The 17992-nt window shown below is 44.0% G+C and overlaps 2 protein-coding genes and 1 long non-coding RNA gene across 5 annotated transcripts in view; 1 reads left to right on the forward strand and 2 right to left on the reverse strand.

Moving 5' to 3' along the window:
* LOC119952871 (cold-inducible RNA-binding protein-like) overlaps window positions 1–3089 on the reverse strand; it is a 34693-nt gene extending 31604 nt beyond the window's left edge. The window contains exons 1-2 of one of the 2 annotated variants that reach the window (XM_038776452.1): window positions 3041–3089; window positions 2887–2960 (exon numbers count right to left, since the gene is read on the reverse strand). The gene's annotated coding sequence lies outside the window, so the exon portion shown is untranslated. Of the gene's footprint in view, window positions 1–2886; window positions 2961–3040 lie in introns of those variants that run through there. The other variant, XM_038776457.1, reaches the window with a different exon arrangement.
* LOC119952873 (cold-inducible RNA-binding protein B-like) lies at window positions 64–12982 on the reverse strand. 2 transcript variants are annotated; one of them, XM_038776466.1, is made up of 7 exons: window positions 12782–12982; window positions 5766–5873; window positions 4216–4319; window positions 3555–3687; window positions 3041–3089; window positions 2887–2960; window positions 64–808 (listed from the first exon to the last, which is right to left on the reverse strand). In XM_038776466.1, exons 2-7 carry the CDS (start codon window positions 5863–5865, stop codon window positions 795–797), a joined length of 474 nt encoding a protein of 157 aa, XP_038632394.1. In that variant the 5' UTR covers window positions 5866–5873; window positions 12782–12982; the 3' UTR covers window positions 64–794. The 2 variants fall into 2 exon arrangements, with proteins under 2 accessions (XP_038632394.1, XP_038632395.1); XM_038776467.1 differs by having other exon boundaries at window positions 5766–5893; window positions 12782–12908.
* Window positions 12983–13026: 44 nt separating this feature from the next.
* On the forward strand, window positions 13027–14341 carry LOC119952874. The gene is made up of 2 exons (XR_005457904.1): window positions 13027–13107; window positions 13737–14341. It is a non-coding gene; the product is annotated as an uncharacterized LOC119952874 (long non-coding RNA).
* Window positions 14342–17992: the final 3651 nt, after the last annotated feature.

The following is a 17992-nucleotide window of genomic DNA, read 5'->3' on the forward strand; positions in this document are numbered from 1 at the left end:
GATGAACTTCAGTTAGCAGGGTTCACTATGATACTTATGGTCGATTAAAGGCAACAAGAGATCTTTGGGCAAGGTTCTTTAATCAGTTTCCAAAAAAGCCAAGTTTATACAAAAAAAAAGTGTTTCATCCTTGCACATGAAATACAGCATGAACAAATGGCCAACTTTACCAGTATATAATTTTCCAAAAACAAGCCTCCTATATTAGATTGAAAATGAATGCATTTTTTTGTAAATTGTATCTTAACAGGCTCAATGCAAAATACTCAAGATCCAGCAGTTTGAACATTCCACTGCAAGTTAATTTTTAATGACAGGCAGAACGACTGAATGTTGATTTACCATCAGGAAAGTAATCTGTGTTTAGTTGTATTTCAACAAATAAGCTTGGGAAAAAAAAAATCAATACTCTGCAGCATGCACAGCTTGTGTTATCTTGTTCAATTGGTCTTTTTACAGCCAGCAGAGGGGAGAGAAAAAATGAGAAATATCAAAATTCTGCACAAAAACTGGAGTTGGGAAATTGGGAAAGGAACTGATGAAGACTTCAACAAGATAAAAACAAGACCAAGTCTGTTCTTTACAAGTGCAGGTCTGAAAGGAAAACTTTAAAATAAATAGGCTCAATAGGTCTTTTTTGACCTAAAAGTAAATGCACATTCAAGTCAGAAGCTATCAGACTGTCAATAATTTTGATAATGTTAAAACAGACAATAAGTTCAGAAGATAACTGCTTTCTGTAGTTCCAAAACTCAAGAGCCAAAAGGAGGATGATCTTGATTCAAGGAGATTGATTATTCATTTGTAGCTGGAGGAGGAGAAGCAGGCACAAGGTAAAGAATTTGCAATACACTTTCAATTCAGCTTCTCCATATTCTATCAGATTGTAAAAATAGCAACTGATTGGTACACTTTCCTTCTTTAACACCATTTTTTTTTAAAGTACAAACTGCATGAAGTGCTAGTACCAGTAAGGCTCAAACTTTAAGAATATTCAAAACAAGCAACTGGGCAGGCAGCGCACAATTCCAATTCCAAATTGGGGATCTATGTCAATTGACAAGTTCTTACACTTGCCAGAATCTTGGATGAACATTTCATTCCAAGTATTTTTTCTTGGGGGTTATAGGAGTCAAATGGGGAGGAAGGAGGTAGAGAAGAAAAAAGGCTAGCATATGAAGCACCCACCTCTTCATACTTTATACAGAATGACATCCACAGCCAAGACAATTTCCTTTTGTTACAGTAAGGTAGTAGGTAGACAGAAATTGAGATTCCAAGAGAAATATCAAAGCTAAAGGATCTCTCATGATGTTGCCCGTTGAAAAACAGAACAAAACAAATGCCCTTTAGAGCGCTTTAGTGATGCTGTAGGTATGAGGATAATCTGGAGCTTCCGAAGCTCCTTCTCGGTGCAAAGTACTGTCAATGCCCAAATAAAGAGTGTGCAACATGCATTGCCAATTAGATAAAACAGTTCACTGATAGGGCTGGTAGACCCACTCCAAAAGCTCCGTGAACAAAACTCAGCAGCCAAAGCCCCAGGGAGCATAATGCAGAAGAGGTTATTTCATGTCATTCACCTCCCTCTCCTTCATATACTGATTAAATAGTACAAAGGGAGTTCAACCACCAGTAGAAGAAGCCATGGTCTCAAAAGTAGTGCACCAAAATTAGTGCTTTAAATTTGTCAAGACAAGACGAGTAATAAGTTCACAATTTCATTTCTTCTGTCCTGGAGGAGTTGAAAATCAAAATTTCATCTGTGAGTTTTAAGTTGACTCGATACGTTTGGTTTACAAATCTGCAGAAAAATGACTCTAGGAAACAATAATTGAGGGCAACCAGCATTTTTCTGTAACAGAAGCGCTCCATTTATCCAGTTGTTAGAATTGAACTTAATTGATCATAGAAAGAGTGATAAAGGAAAATCTTGTTCCATGAAATCCCGATTATCCACTCTACATTTTAGAGCTCACATTTTGAAACTAAAATGTGAGTTAAGCGATTACATAATTAAAGTCCTATGAAACACTTTATTGAAAACACTTTTCAACAAAATTGAAGGGTTAAAATTAATCAAAATAGGTTTTTTCATATTAGTTTGTAAAATAAATTTTATTGCTATAATAAAATCCTAAATTACAATATCAAAAGTACAATTTAAAACACAACTTCTTCTCATCAGAATTCTTCCTGCTTAACTTTTTTCATTTAGAAATTGCCCGTACCCATTTTCCTGATTACTACTTCCAGTTCAGAGGAAGGCATTTTCACAATTTATGAAGTGTGGCGAGGGGAGGTTGAAATAAAGCTTTCCAGCTTCTTGAATTGCCAAGTAAAAATTTGATGTTTGCGGCAGTTAAATTTCCAATGAGTAAATATGCCCAACAGTGGCACTACACAACTAAGCTTACAGGTTTAACTCATTTCAAAAATCCCACAGCCAAACACTCCTTGTTGGTATATCTTAATTTCAGTACGGAATTATAACAACCTATACTATTGTTCACTGGTATAAAGGCTTACATTAAATCTGCTGTATTTAAAAATAACTTAATGTCAAGTTATTACTATAGTTGAAGCCCAGTATTGTGAAAAGGTGAAAAGGGAAACCTACAGATATCCCATTTACCCCAGGTGAGATTTTAAGAAAGCTTGAACCTCAAAGCTGCATGGAATTTTTCATATCAAGTTCAAGGGTGAGTCAGGACGTATTTTTCAATAGGAGGGAAATATCAGCGTCCCAACAAGATTAGGTTCTGAGATTTTGTAAAAGAACATTTTTAAATGAAGATTAAATGAGTAATCCACATCACCATAACTATACTGTTCTAAACTTGCTGCAAATTGCATTGGAAGTAAGAGGTTTGCACATGTACTTACCATAACTATCATAGTCCTCTCGATACGACCTTCCAGCTGAACTGTTATAGCCATAACTGCTAGAATTTTGAGTCCTACAATTTAAAAAAAAGTATATTTACCACAATGCAACACACAAAAAGATTTACTAATATGAAGGAATGCAATTATTTACCTATTATAGTTGTCGTTTCTGTAACTGCTTCGTCCACTTCTGTCACCATCTATTGGAAGATTGAGCCAGTTAGCCTTTTGAGAACATGCGTTGAAGGGGGCAGGTAGAAAAATAAGTTTAACATCTACTGTACAAGATTTGTCTACTTTTTAGAATTGTGGGTAGAACCATGTTAAGCTTGAACATGCCGAATGACACCTATATTCCGTGCAGCATCATTCCAAAACTGGAACCAAAAGTTTATTGTTCCACATTAGCAAAGCAGTATTTATTACCCACCCCTAGTTGCCACAAGGGCACTGAAATTACATGCAGGCCAGTTCAGATAAAATTGCAGTAGCTATGCACAATTATCTCAACTTATTTGTGCCAATGTTTCTATTGCAAGCCCACAAAATACATTATTGACTTCATTCCGCAAACTTCACTAGGAACAAGTTCAGTACCATAAATAATAAATTACCACCCCCAATTACATTCACATATCAGCAGGCTACGTTTCACCATTAAGCACCTCTGTAAAATCCATGGCTGCCTCTCCCACCACGGAATCCATAACTTCGTGATTGCCCACTTTGGTAATTTCGAGATCGTCCCCCGGAGCCTTTTCCTGCTTGGTCTACTCGAATCTGCCGACCATCAACTGACTACAGGTGTCAAAAGAAACAAAACTGATTAATTGCCATAGTGGTGCGGTATGGACTATAATCACAATACTTCAATTTGCTTTCCTCAAAAAGTTTGGAATTCAAAACAGACACTCTGGTTAGCACTACAGCGCCAGGAACCTGGGTTCAGTTCCGGCCATGGGTGGGGAGTTTGCACATTCTCACCATGTCTACATGGGTTTCCCACAGTGCAAAGATGTACAGGTTAGCTTATGGGGTTACAGGGAATGGGCGAGGTGGAAATGTAAATGGGTAGCTCATTCAAAGGATCGGTGCAAACTCAATGGGCCTCCTTCTGCACTGTAGAGATTCTATGATAATCTAATTTACTGGTTGAAAGCCACTAATTTACTTCAAAGAAATTGCAATGTATAGGGTGAGACAGTATACAACAGTGTAAATATAAAATTTGTTCTATGGTACAAAATGCTTTCCTGTTATTTGGAATATATCGGAAGTGATGTCCACGATCTAAGTTTTCAAATACCCGTATTCAGAAATATATACCTTTCCATTCATAGCCAAGGCATCTCGTGCATCATCTGGATTTTCAAAAGTAATAAAACCAAATCCTCTGGATTTGTGTGTGTCTTTATCTTTGATCACAAGGACTGAACATGGGTAAGGAGAAAAGAAAGCAGCATCAGAATTAAGTGTTCAAGTTAAAAATACATTCAAATTTCTAAATTAAACACCTTGCATACAGTATTTATTGGCCTATTATTGTTGAGCTGGTCTTTTAAAATATGCAATTTACAGACTATGGCATAGGCAAGATTGGTCTACTTGAGGATTGTTCATTTCATAAACAAGTAGGCCTGCAATTTTGTTCACTACCCTGCTTATTTGCCCAAGCCAAACCACATCTAAAAATCTTGGGTGTTATGTCTGAGGCAGGGGCATGATTCCCACATCCCATCATCAATTCCATTTCTAATGTCACCCACCACCGCTGTATAAAATCTTGTGTCCTCAGCACACCACCCATCGTAAATTTCAAGTTGCTTAAAATTCAACAGCAAATGCGCGGTTCCATACTAAAACCTGCTTTCGCGATTATCCAATCTCATAAACCGGATTTTGTCTATCTTGCCACAATGCATTAAATTTGAATCATTCCTCACAATCTTCCAGAGGTTCACCTCTACCTAAACCAGCCTCATTTACCCCACACTTGTCTATGCCTCATTTGAACAGTTTGTATATCCTCAACATACATCCCTTTGCCCCAATATCCAAATATATCTCAGCCACCTTGACTCATCACTTCCTTGCCAAAACCTTTATGGCTCTGCACTTTCAACAAACCTTCACAAAGTCTATCTTTTCAAACATGATTAGTCACTTGTTCTCACATTCATTATGGCTCAGCAACTGCAGATTCTGTTTATTCATTCTCTTTTATTTCCCCCTCACCAAGCACACAGATTGTTTACTACATTGATAGCACAGTATGAAAATAACAAATCATTATTTTTTAGTGTTGATTGAAGAAAACAGGCCAGGAGTATTTGACTCTCTGAACATCTACCAAATAGCACATGGGAATATTATTTGTTAAACTGGGCACTAAAACACATCTAACTTACACACCTTGGCCTGTCCACTTGATTAAAAAAGTACAATAAAAGGAACATCTTCAATGGGGTGTGAACCTACACTTGTGCGCTCAGCTCAACAGTTTTATTCAGGAATGAATACCAACGGAGGGTCTAATGAGAATTATAGCAGTTGGGTATCAATCCAAAATCACCAGCTTATGTTCATTTCCCACAGAAATTAGAAGTCACCATTTTATATTTAAATATGTTGGTTGATCTTGTTGCCTCGATATATTTAATCTGGTGTCCTTCTGCATTCCCAGCAAAACCAGCCAATTCTGAGTCTCCCTGCCCAGTTGTCATATCCTTCAGCAGCTTATTATTTTCGTTTAGTATACTAATGCTATTATCCAGTGACAAAGCATATTTGGCACAGGCCAATTCTTTTTTCTTAGCAAGGGAATGGCCACATGAAAATTGTTTCAAATGAACATACTGTACACATTAAAACCTTACCATCACGAACCTCTCCATACTTGGAAAATAGCTGTTCCAGTGATTGCTCGTCTGTGTCAAAATTGAGGCCACCAACAAAAAGCTTTCCTTCATCAGACATGGTGTTTTCTGAGAGAGTAGATAGACCACTTAAGAAATCTCAATGAAAAATACTGTAATGAATAAATTGTAATCTGCAAGGGAGAACCTACTCTGAAAATTAAAACTACTTCCGGATCCCACCCATCTAATTGGAATAGAATACAACAAAGTCACATCATGCATGCATATAAATTCTGGAAACAGATTAAAATTGTAGATACATGTTCACAGACAAGTGGGAGCTTATCCATTTTGACGGAAAGAATAGTCAAGCAGGGTGGCAGTGGTTAGCATTGCTGCCTCACAGCACCAGGGACCCAGGTTCGATTCCAACCTCGGGCGACTGTATGTGGAGATTGCACATACTTCCCGTGTCTGCGTGGTTTTCTCCGGGTTCCTGCCAGTCCAAAGCTGTGAAGGTTAGGTGGATTAGATATGGTAAATTGTCCCTAGGTGGGGCTACAGGGATAAGGTATTCTTTCAGAGGGTCGATGCAGACTCGATGGGCCGAATGGCCTCCTCCTGCACCTTTGGGATTCTATGGAATTATGTAAATATAAAGCAGATTCAAAATGCGCCTGGCGTCTTTGTTCACGAATAGCAGAATGTCTGCATTCAGGTACAAAATGAAGTAAGAAAGCCAAAAGACTGGAGTATACAAATAGAGTATTGTCGCAATTATATATAGGGAGTCAGTGAGAACATGCCTGGAATGTTGTATCCAGTTTTGATCACCTTATTTGAGGAAGCATGCGGTGGTATTGGAAGCAGTTCAGAGGTTCACTAGATTGATTCTGGGGTGAAGGGGCCGATGTACGAGAGATTAAACAATTTGACATTATACCCATTTAGAAGGATCGAGGTATATGAAATACTAAAAGGGATTGATAAAGTAAACGTAGACCAAATGTTCCCCCTTGTGGGGCCAATCAAGGACAAGAGGTCACAGGTACAGGTTGAGAGGCAGATTTAAAGCTGAGATGAGGCACTACTTCTGCCAGAGTGCGGCGGAGTCCGAATCATTAAATGGTTTCAAGGGGAGGGAGGATAGATACATTTCTGATTAAAAATCAGGTTAAAGGGATATGGGGAACAGGTCGAGAGGTGGCTTTGAGACCAGGAAGAGATCAGCCATGATCTGATTGAATGACAGAGCAGACTCTGAATTGCCTTCTCATGCTCTTTTTAAAAATAAATTTAGAGTACCCATTTATATTTTTCCAAATTAAGAAGTTTAGCATGGCCAATCCACCTACCCTGCACATCTTTTTGGGTAGTAATGGTGAGACCCACGCAGACACTGGGAGAATGTGCAAACTTCACAGGCTGGTCTGCTCCTAATTCGTATGTTCCCTCAACCCTGCAAATGCCATTTTTAAACACATACCAGCTAATAATGCGTTTAGTAAGGCTGTGCAATTTTTTTCAACTTAACTATACTGTGCAATGGCACTTAGGTGCGATCTTTTCTAAAGAATGAGGAAATGAATAACAAGACAGTTCATCTGGGCAGATAGCATTAAAACATGTCTGACCTGCAAGCCAGATCTCATTTTCAGACCCCAAATCTAGATTAAAATGAGACAAAAGATTTAAACTAGGGCTTCAGTTGTTCAGCAGTAGCAGTAACCAGGGAGCTGTCAGGAAGGTAAGTTTCCCGCTTTAAAATCTTCCAGGAGAAGCAGCCTTTGTTTTTTAAATAACTTTTTTCTTCCAGAGTTGTTTTTTTTGTTTCAGAGCAGCAGGAAACCAGAAGTCGGCCGTAGGGATTTCTGGGAAGGCGTCTAGTACCTGTATATAAGTTGGGCAGTTGCTAAACCCGAGACACTACATTTGTAGTGTCCTGTCCCCCACCCTTCCACCTCCTCTAACATAAGGGGTTGAGTGAATATCAGGTAAGCTCTTCCTTTCTTTTTCTTGTTTTATCTAGAGGGGGTGGCAGGGAAGGCAGTGCAATGTTCCCCCTGCAGAATGTTTGAGGTGAGGGACGCCGTCAGTGTCCCTGCTGATTTCACCTGTGGGAAGTGCACCCATCTTGAGCTTCTCAGAAACCACATTAGGGAACTGGAGCACTTCGGATCATTCGGGAGGGGCAGAGGTGGTCATAGTTAGAAGCTTCAGGGATGTAGTTACTCCGAAGAATGAAGATAGATGGGTGATGGTGAGAGGGGCTGGAAGGAAGCAGTCAGTACAGGGATCCCCTGTGGTTGTTCCCTTTAGTAACAAGTATATCCCTTTGGATACTGGTTTTGGGGGGGGGGGGGGGGGGGGGGGGGGGGGGGGGGGCACTTACCAGGGGTAAGCCATGGGTTAGAGGTCTCTGGCACAGTCTGTCCCTGTTGCTCAGAAGGGATGGGGGGAAAGAGGTGTAGAGCATTAGTCATTGGAGACCATAGTTAGGGGGATAGACAGGAGATTCTGTGGGAACGAGAGACTTGCGGTTGGAGTGTTGCCTCCCAGGTGCCAGGGTCCGCGATGTCTCGGATCATGTTTTCAGGATCCTTAAGGGGGAGGAGGAGCAGCCCCAAGTCGTGGTCCACATAGGCACCAATGACAAAGGTAGGAAAAGGGATAGGGATGGAAAGCAGGAATTCAGGGAGCAAGGGTGGAAACTTAGAGCGAGAACAAAGAGTTATTATCCGAGTTGTTACCCGTGCCACGAGCTAGCGAGACGAGGAATAGGGAGAGAGCAGTTGAACACGTGGCTACAGGGATGGTGCAGGAGGGAGGGTTTCAGATACCTGGATAATTGGGGCTCATTCTGGGGTAGGTGGGACCTGTACAAAGGGGATGGTCTACACCTGGACCAGAGGGGTACCAATATCCTGGGGGGAAACTTACTGATGCTCTTCGGGAGGGTGTAAACTAATTCAGCAGGGGGTTGGGAACCTGAATTGTAGCTCCAGTATACAGGAGGTTGAGAGTAGTGAGGTCATGAGTAAGGTTTCATGGTTGCAGGAATGTTCCGGCAGGCAGGTGGTTTAAAGTGTATCTACTTCAACGCCAGGAGCATCCGGAATAAGGTGGGTGAATTTGCAGCATGGGTTGGACCTGGGACTTCGATGTTGTGGCCATTTCGGAGACATGGCTAGAGCAGGGACAGGAATGGATGTTGCAGGTTCCGGGGTTTAGATATTTCAGTAAGCTCAGGGAAGGTGGTAAAAGATGGGGTGGGGTGGCATTGTTAGGACAGTATTACGGTGGCAGAAAGGACGTTTAATGAGGACTCGTCTACTGAGGTAGTATGGGCTGATGTTAGAAACAGGAAAGGAGGTCACCCTGTTGGCAGTTTTCTATAGGCCTTGGAAAAGTTCCAGAGATGTAGAGGAAAGGATTGCAAAGGTGATTCTGGATAGGAGCGAAAGTAGTTGTTATGGGGACGTTAACTTTACAAATATTGACTGGAAACGCTATAGTTCGAGTACTTTAGATGGGTCCGTTTTTGTCCAATGCTTGCAGGAGGGTTTCCTGGCACAGTATGTAGGGGCTGGTTTAGCTCACTCAGCTAAATCGCTGGCTTTGAAAGCAGACCAAGCAGGCCAGCAGCACGGTTCGATTCCCGTACCAGCCTCCCCGGACAGGCGCCGGAATGTGGCGACTAGGGGCTTTTCACAGTAACTTCATTGAAGCCTACTCGTGACAATAAGCGATTTTCATTTTTTTTCATTTTCAGATAGGCCAAAAAGAGGAGAGGCCATATTGGATTTGGTACTGGGTAATGAACCAGGACAGGTGCTAGATTTGGAGGTAGGTGAGCACTTTGGTGATAGTGACCACAATTCAGTTACGTTTACTTTAGTGATGGAAAGGGATAGGTATATACCGCAGGGCAAGAGTTATAGAAAGGCAATTATGATGCGATGAGGCAAGACTTAGGATGCATAGATTGGCGAAGGAAACTGCAGGGGATGGGCACAATTGAAATGTAGAGCTCGTTCAAGGAACAGCTACTTGATAAGTATGTCCCTGTCAGGCAGGGAGGAAGTGGTCGAGAGAGGGAACCGTGGTTTACTAAAGTAGTTGAATTACGTGTCAAAAGAAGGTATATCAGGAATAAAAGAATGACTAGGGCCAGTTAAGGACAGTAGTGGGAAGTTGTGCGTGGAGTCTGAGGAGATAGGAGAGGCGCTAAATCAATATTTTTCATCAGTATTCACGCAGGAAAAGAAATGTTGTCGAGGAGAATACGGAGTTACAAGATACTAGACTAGAAGGGCTTGAGGTTCATAAGGAGGCGGCGTTAGCAATTCTGCAAAGTGTGAAAATAGATAAGTCCCATGGGGTCGGATGGGATTTATCCTAGGATTCTCTGGGAAGCAAGGCAGGAGATTGCTGAGCCTTTGATCTTTATGTCGTCATTGTCTACAGGAATAGTGCCAGGCGACTTGAGGATAGCAAATGTTGCCCCCTTGTTCAAGAAGGGGAGAAGAGACAACCCCGGTAACTATAGACCAGTGAACCTTACTTCTGTTGTGGGCAAAGAAAGGTTTATAAGAGATAGGATTTATAATCATCTAGAAAGGAATAATTTGATTAGGGACAGTCAACACGGTTTTGTGAAGGGTAGGTCGTGCCTCACAAACCTAGAGTTCTTTGAGAAGGTGATCAAACAGGTAGACGAGGGTAAAGCAGTTGATGTGGTGTATGGATTTCAGTAAAACGTTTGATAAGGTTCCCCATGGTAGGCGATTTCAGAAAATACGGAGGCATGGGATTCAGGGTGATTTAGCAGTGTGGATCAGAAATTGGCTCGTTGTAAGAAGACAGAGGGTGGTGGTTGATGGGAAATGTTCAGCCTGGAGTTCAGTTACTAGTGGTGTACCACAAAGATCTGTTTTGGGGCCACTGCTGTTTGTCATTTTTATAAATGACCTGGAGGAGGGCGTAGAAGGATGGGTGAGTAAATTTGCAGATGACACTAAAGTCGGTGGCGTTGTGGACAAGGATTTGGCAGGTTAGAGGGACATAGATAAGCTGCAGAGCTGGGCTGAGAGGTGGCAAATGGAGTTTAATGCAGAAAAGTGTGAGGTGATTCATTTTGGAAGGAGTAACAGGAAGACAGAGTACTGGGCAAATGGTAAGATTCTTGGTAGTGTGGATGAGCAGAGATATCTGTCCATGTACATAGATCCCTGAAAGTTGCCACCCAGATTGATAGGGTTGTTAAGAAGGCGTACGGTGCGTTAGCTTTTATTGGCAGAAGGATTGAGTAGCGGAGCCATGAGGTCATGTTGCAGCTGTACAAAACTCTGGTGTGGCTGCATTTGGAGTATTGCGTGCAGTTCTGGTCGCCGCATTATTGGAAGGATGTGGAAGCATTGGAAAGGGTGCAGAGGAGATTTACCAGGATGTTGCCTGGTATGGAGGGAAGATCTTATGAGGAAAGGCTGAGGGACTTAAGGATGTTTTCGTTAGAGAGAAGGTTAAGGGGTGACTGAATTGAGGCACACAAAATGATCAGAGGATTAGACAGGGTGGACAGCGAGAGCCCTTTTCCTCAGATGGTGATGGCTAGCACGAGGGGGACATAGCTTTAAATTGAGGGGAGATAGATATAGGACAGATGTCAGAGGTAGGTTCGTTACTCAGTAGAATGGGCGTGGAATGCCCTGCCTGCAACAGTAGTGGACTCGCCGACATTAAGGGCATTTAAATTGTCATTGGATAAACATATGGATGATAAGGGAATAGTGTAGACGGGCTTTAGAGTGGTTTAATAGGTCGGCGTAACATCGAGGGCCGAAGGGCCTGTAATGCGCTGTAACGTTCTAAAGACAAAAATGTGCTTTCGGAAGAGGCAGTAGAATTAAAATACATCTAGATTTAACATCAAGTTTACAGTATGAGCTTTTAATATTTTAAATGTAGTCCATCCACAGTCAAAGATTTGGGGAGATAATTAGAGGTGCTCATTCGAAGGGTTGGTGCACTCGTTAGGCCGAAAGGCCTCCTCCGGCACTGTAGGGATTCTAGAAGCCTCATTTTTTGCTGAAAAATTAACACCTGTAAAGTTTTTTAGGATATTAAAAAGAAACATCACCTTATGTACACACTTTCCCTCAGTTATAATTACAACAATGATCTATTGGAAGGGCAGGAAAAATTGATATTGTACTCTTTACATTGTGCTACGTTTGACAGACTGGCAATGTGATCTTAAGGAATGGAGATGCTGTGCGGCCCTTATGTTGACAAACATGGATTACTTAAGCCGGTTTAAATGGCCACAGAAGCAATCTTCAAATGACAAAAGCTGTGTCACATGAGGAGATACAGGATTGTGCAAGAGGAGGAGGAGAGAAAAAGAAATCGGCAAGTTTTAATTGTAACTGCGACACAGAAGATGGAGGCAGCTGCCCTGTTCCCCAGAGTCCCCCAGGAGCTGTAGACACCCCTCCTGCCCATAGATTTTAAGACACCCTCTTCTCTCCCCCCCCATGAGCCAAATCCTCCCGCCCAGATGGAGACTTCAGATCTCCTCCCCCCACCCCACCCCCACACCCAAAAAAAAAGACCTGAAGACATCCAGTTCACCCGCCCAAACGTTAATGGAGCTGAAGGCACCCCCTCCCTCCCCGAGCCCTGGAGGAGGCCTCCCCTCTCTCCACCCCCGCCGCCATTTTACCGTCGGGCCGCCATTTTAGACCGCGGATGCGGAGCGAAGTCTCCCCCCTCCCCCCCGGGGCCTCTCTCCAAACCCGAGCCTGCCGAGTTGAACATCTACTCAATCCCCCATAAATATCCCCACCACGCACGCCGGAGACAGAAACCAACACGGGACTTTTCCACTACCCCAAGACGTCCCGGCTCCTCACAGCGTAAACATTTAACCGGCCGTAGTTACTTTTTTAAAAATAGAGGGGAGAAAGCGACCCTCCCCGTCCGTGGGTTTTGGATCGAAGCACCAAACAGAGCAGCCCGCTGACCTCACTCACCGTTCGTTTATGCACAAAGCGCAAGCCTCTCGTTTCCCCTCGGCGCACCGTTCACTCTCTCTCTCTGTGCTGCGAGACAAACAACAGCCGCGGGGAGGGGGAGGAAACAATCCGCCCGCCCTATTTCCCCAGCACTGCGCAGGCGCGGCGCCTGGATTTCCCGTCCCCTCCCGGTGAGCAGGCACCGACTCCCGGCAGCGCGCAGGCACAGCCAACCCATTCTTTTTGAAAAGAAACCGCCACCTGCCCCCCACACCCCACAGCGGTGCGCAGGCGCAGAGGAGGCTCGCCCCTCTCCCGCGCACGGAGGCGGGAATGTCCGGCAGGTAAGGAGCGTCTGTGGAGGGAGGCACCGAGTTCAAAGGAGCAAACTCTGAGGGGGAGCAGCCTTCCCCTCGCTCCCCTCACAGGCCCGCCCTCTTTCCTTCACATCATGGACGGAAAGCCGGCCGCCGACCCATAAAGACAAGGGAGCAGGCCACTCGGCCCGTCCAGTCTGCTCCGCCATTCAATCATGGCTGATATTTTTCTCACACCCCCCCCCCTTCTCCTGCCTTCTCCCCAAAATCCCCAATCCTCTTATTAATCTAGAACCTATCTATCTCTGCCTTAAAGACTCAGTGATTTGGCCTCCACAGCCTTCTGCGGCAAAGAGTTCCACAGATTCACCACCTTCTGGCTGAAGAAATTCCTCCTCACCTCTACAATAACTCCAAAGTTTGAGGAAACCCACGCAGGCAGACTCCGCACCGACAGTGACCCGGGGCTGGAATCAAACCCGCCTGGCACCGTGAGGCAGCAGCGTTAACCACTGTGCTGTCCTTTTCCCCCCTTTTCAGATAATTATCCCGTTTCCCCTTTGAATGCCTCCATTGGTTCTGCCTCCACCGCCCGCTCGAATCCGGATCTAAACATTGGCTGCGTGCAATCTCCTCTTAACCGCCTCTTTTCTAAGGAAAATCGCACCAGCTTCTCCAGTCCAGCCGTGCAACCAACCAAAGCTACTTGAAGAGTCCCAACTGCGCAGAAGGAGGCCATTCGGCCCATTGAGAATGCACTGACCCTCTGAAGGAGTACCCTACCTAGGTCCACCCCCCACCCTGCCCTAACGCCATCGCCTCAGCTAACCTTTGGACACACTAAGGGACAATTGATCACGGCCAATCCACCTAACCTGCACATCTTTTAACTGGGAGGAAACCACAGAATACCCGGAGGAAATCCATGCAGGCGTGGGAAGAAAGGGCAAACCTCACACAGACAAAAGGTTGGAATTGAACCCAGGTCGCTGGTGACGTGAGACAACCGTGCTAACCTCTGGGTCGCCCTGAACCATTTCCTGAAACCATTCTTACAAATCTTTTCTAAGTGCTATCTGATGCAAGTTGCCAAGAACCAGAACACACCCTCCTGAGTTGAGGCCAAACCAGTACCTGACTTAACAGGCAAAAGAGCACTGCCACTGGGTGAAAGCTGACACTTATGTCTCATCCATTGTGACATGATTCCAAATAAATAATGCATCCTGTTCTTAACAAATAAAAAGCATTGTTGGAAGTGTAATTTAATCGCCAGTATATTGGGAGTATTTTATTAATATTGATGGAAACTGAACTCCATTCTGGAAGGGGAACGGTAGTTCATTGCTTTTCCTATACCCTATTCAATTTCCCCTGTATCAGCTCCACGCACATGGTCATTTTAAGAAGAAAATAGTAGAAATATTTGCATTTTTATTTAATCCTTTTAAATGCCTCTGGATATCTGAAAGCCCTTTACAGCCAATGTAGTTAGATTTTAGTGTAGGAATTTAAAATACAGATGGAGGGTGAGAAGGTAAAATCAAACACTCATGTTTTGTCTGCTTAAACAAAGGAGATTACAATGGGATGAGAGAAGAGCTAGCTAAGGTAGACTGGGAGCAAAGACTTTATGGTGAAACAGTTGAGGAACAGTGGAGAACCTTCCAAGCGATTTTTCACAGTGCTCAGCAAAGGTTTATACCAACAAAAAGGAAGGACAGTAGAAAGAGGGAAAATCGACCATCGATATTTAAGGAAATAAGGGAGAGTATCAAATTGAAGGAAAAAGCAAACAAAGTGGCAAAGATTAGTGGGAGACTAGAGGACTGGGAAATCTTTAGGGGGCAACAGAAAGCAACTAAAAAAGTTATAAAGAAGAATAAGATAGATTATGAGAGTAAACTTGCTCAGAATATAAAAACAGATAGTAAAAGTTTCTACAAATGTATAAAACAAAAAAGATTGGTGAAGGCAAATATTGGTCCTTAGAGGATGAGAAGGGAGATTTAATAATGGGAGATGAGGAAATGGCTGAGGAACTGAACAGGTTTTTTGGGTCGGCCTTCACAGTGGAAGATACAAATAACATGCCAGTGACTGATGGAAATGAGGCTATGACAGGTGAGGACCTTGAGATGATTGTTATCACTAAGGAGGTAGTGATGGGCAAGCTAATGGGGCTAAAGGTAGACAAGTCTCCTGGCCCTGATGGAATGCATCCCAGAGTGCTAAAAGATATGGCTAGGGAAATTGCAAATGCACTAGTGATAATTTACCAAAATTCACTATACTCTGGGGTGGTCCTGGTGGATTGAAAATTAGCAAACGTGACAACACTGTTTAAAAAAGGAGATAGGCAGAAAGCGGGTAATTTATAGGCCAGTTAGCTTAACTTCGGTAGGAGGGAAGATGCTGGAATCTATCATCAAGGAAGAAATAGCGAGGCATCTGGATGGAAATTGTCCCATTGCGCAGACGCAGCATGGGTTCATAAAGGGCAGGTTGTGCCTAACTGATTTAGTGGAATTTTTTGAGGACATTACCAGTGCGGTAGATAACGGAGAGCCAATGGATGTGGTATATCTGGATTTCCAGAAAGCTTTTGACAAGGTGCCACACAAAAGGTTGCTGCAAAGATAAAGATGCATGGCATTAAGGGTAAAGTAGTAGCATGGATAGAGGATTGGTTAATTAATAGAAAGCAAAGAGTGGGAATTAATGGGTGTTTCTCTGGTTGGCAATCAGTAGCTAGTGGTGTCCCTCGGGGATCAGTGTTGGGCCCACAATTGTTCACAATTTACATAGATGATTTGCAGTTGGGGACCAAGTGCAATGTGTCCAAGTTTGCAGACGACACTCAGATGAGTGGTAAAGCAAAAAGTGCAGAGGATACCGGAAGTCTGCAGAGGGATTTGGATTGGTTAAGTGAATACTAGGGCTAGGGTCTGGCAGATGGAATACAATGTTGACAAATATGAGGTTATCCATTTTGGTAGGAATAATAGCAAAAGGGATTATTATTTAAATGATAAAATATTAAAACATGCTGCTGTGCAGAGAGACCTGGGTGTGCTAGTGCATGTGTCGCAAAAAGTTGGTTTACAGCTGCAACAGGTAATTAAGAAGGCAAATGGAGTTTTGTCCTTTAAGAATAGGGGGGGTTATGCTGCAATTGTATAAGATGTCAGGCCACACCTGGAGTATTCTTTTCAGTTTTGGTCTCCTTACCTGAGAAAGGTTGTACTGGTGCTGGGGGGAGTGCAGAGGAGATTCATTAGGTTAATCCCAGAGCTGAAGGGGTTGGATTACAAAGAGAGGTTGAGTAAACTGGGACTGTACTCGTTGGAATTTAGAAGGATGCGCGGAGGGGGGGGGGGGGGGGGGGGGGTCTTATAGAAACATATAAAATTATGAAGGGAATAGAAAGGATAGATGCTGGCAGGTTGTTTCCACTGGCGGGTGAAAGCAGAACTAGGGGGCATAGCCTCAAAATAAGGGGAAGTAGATTTAGGACTGAGCTTGGGAGGAACTGCTTCACCCAAAGGGTTGTAAATCTATGGAATTCCTTGCCCAGTGAAGCAGTTGAGGCTCCTTCATTATATGTTTTTAAGATAAAGATAGATAGTTTTTTGAAGAATAAAGCAATTAAGGGTTATGGTGTTCGGGCCGGAAAGTGGAGCTGAGTCCACAAAAGATCAGCCATGATCTCATTGAATGGCGGAGCAGGCTCGAGGGGCCAGATGGCCGACTCCTGCTCCTAGTTCTTATGTTCTTATTTACAGAAGGCATTTGATAATAATAATCACTTATTGTCACAAGTAGGCTTCAATGAAGTTACTGTGACAAGCCCCTAGGCGCCACGAAAGGGGCATCTCCCTGGTTGCGATACTTTCTCCCAGGATCCTCGCGTAGTGGCTCCCCAGGACATCCCAGAATGCCCTGAAGAACTCCATGGTCAGCCTGTCCAACCCTGGGGTTTTGCACCTGGACAGGCTGTTGAGGGTGCTCGTCAGCTCCTCCAGGCTTATAGGGACATCAAGCCTCCGGGCCGACCTGTGGGAGATCCTCCCACAAAACTCAGCAAGCATCCTCCGTGAACTGATCCGGGGAGAAAAGGACGCTATTGAAGCTTTGGATTAGGGCCCTGACCTCCTCTGCACGAGGGACCTGTCATCAGCAAGCAGCGTCAGGAGCTGCTGACAGACCCCATGCCTTTTTTCCAGCGAGTTGAAGAAGGGGGAGCCATGGTCCATGTCCGTGAGGATCTGGATCCGCGACATCATGTACGCGCCACAGGACCTGACAAGTTGCAGGTCCAACAGCCCGCCTTTCTCTATGTACACCAGCCGCAGGGTCGGGTCCTCATCAAGCTAACCGAGGCGTGACTCCAGGTCGAGCACTTCCTACAGTTCCTCGACCCTGTATTTCTGCCTCTTTGTCGACCCCTTGCATACACCTGACAAAAGGTATGCACATGAGTCTTGTCCAGATTCGACTATAGCCTGAAGGAGGGGAAGCCTCCCCGCTTCCTTCTCCAGCCGGTCCAGAAGTGACAAAACAAGCCCAGGAACGGCTCGTCCTCCAGCAGCAGGTTGTTAAAGTGCCAGTACAGGTCAGCACTGTGGTGCAGTGGTTAGTACTGCTGCCTCATTGCGCCGAGGTCCCAGGTTTGATCCCGGCTCTGGGTCACTGTATGGAGTTTGCACTTTCTCTCCGTGTTTGCGTGGGTTACGCCCCCACAACCCAAAGATGTGTAGGGTGGGTGGATTGGCCACGCTAAATTGCCCCTTAATTGGAAAAATGAATTAGGTACTCTAAATTTATTTGTTAAAAAGTGCCAATACGAGGACCGCCATTGAGCGCGAGACTGGGCAAGCCTCACCCACACCAGGCTGTGGTCCGAGCACGG

The sequence above is a fragment of the Scyliorhinus canicula genome, chromosome 18 (genome assembly GCF_902713615.1).
Source record: "Scyliorhinus canicula chromosome 18, sScyCan1.1, whole genome shotgun sequence".
Taxonomy (NCBI): domain Eukaryota; kingdom Metazoa; phylum Chordata; class Chondrichthyes; order Carcharhiniformes; family Scyliorhinidae; genus Scyliorhinus; species Scyliorhinus canicula.

Coding starts and splice junctions, on each gene's coding strand:
- LOC119952873 (XM_038776466.1), bottom strand. CDS start 5,865: ATGTCTGATGAAGGAAAGCTTTTTGTTGGTGGCCTCAATTTTGACACA. Junction 3,688..4,215: donor CCTTGGCTATGAATGGAAAG/GTATATATTTCT, acceptor TGACACCTGTAG/TCAGTTGATGGTCGGCAGAT. Junction 3,090..3,554: donor CAGCCATGGATTTTACAGAG/GTGCTTAATGGT, acceptor ATCTTCCAATAG/ATGGTGACAGAAGTGGACGA.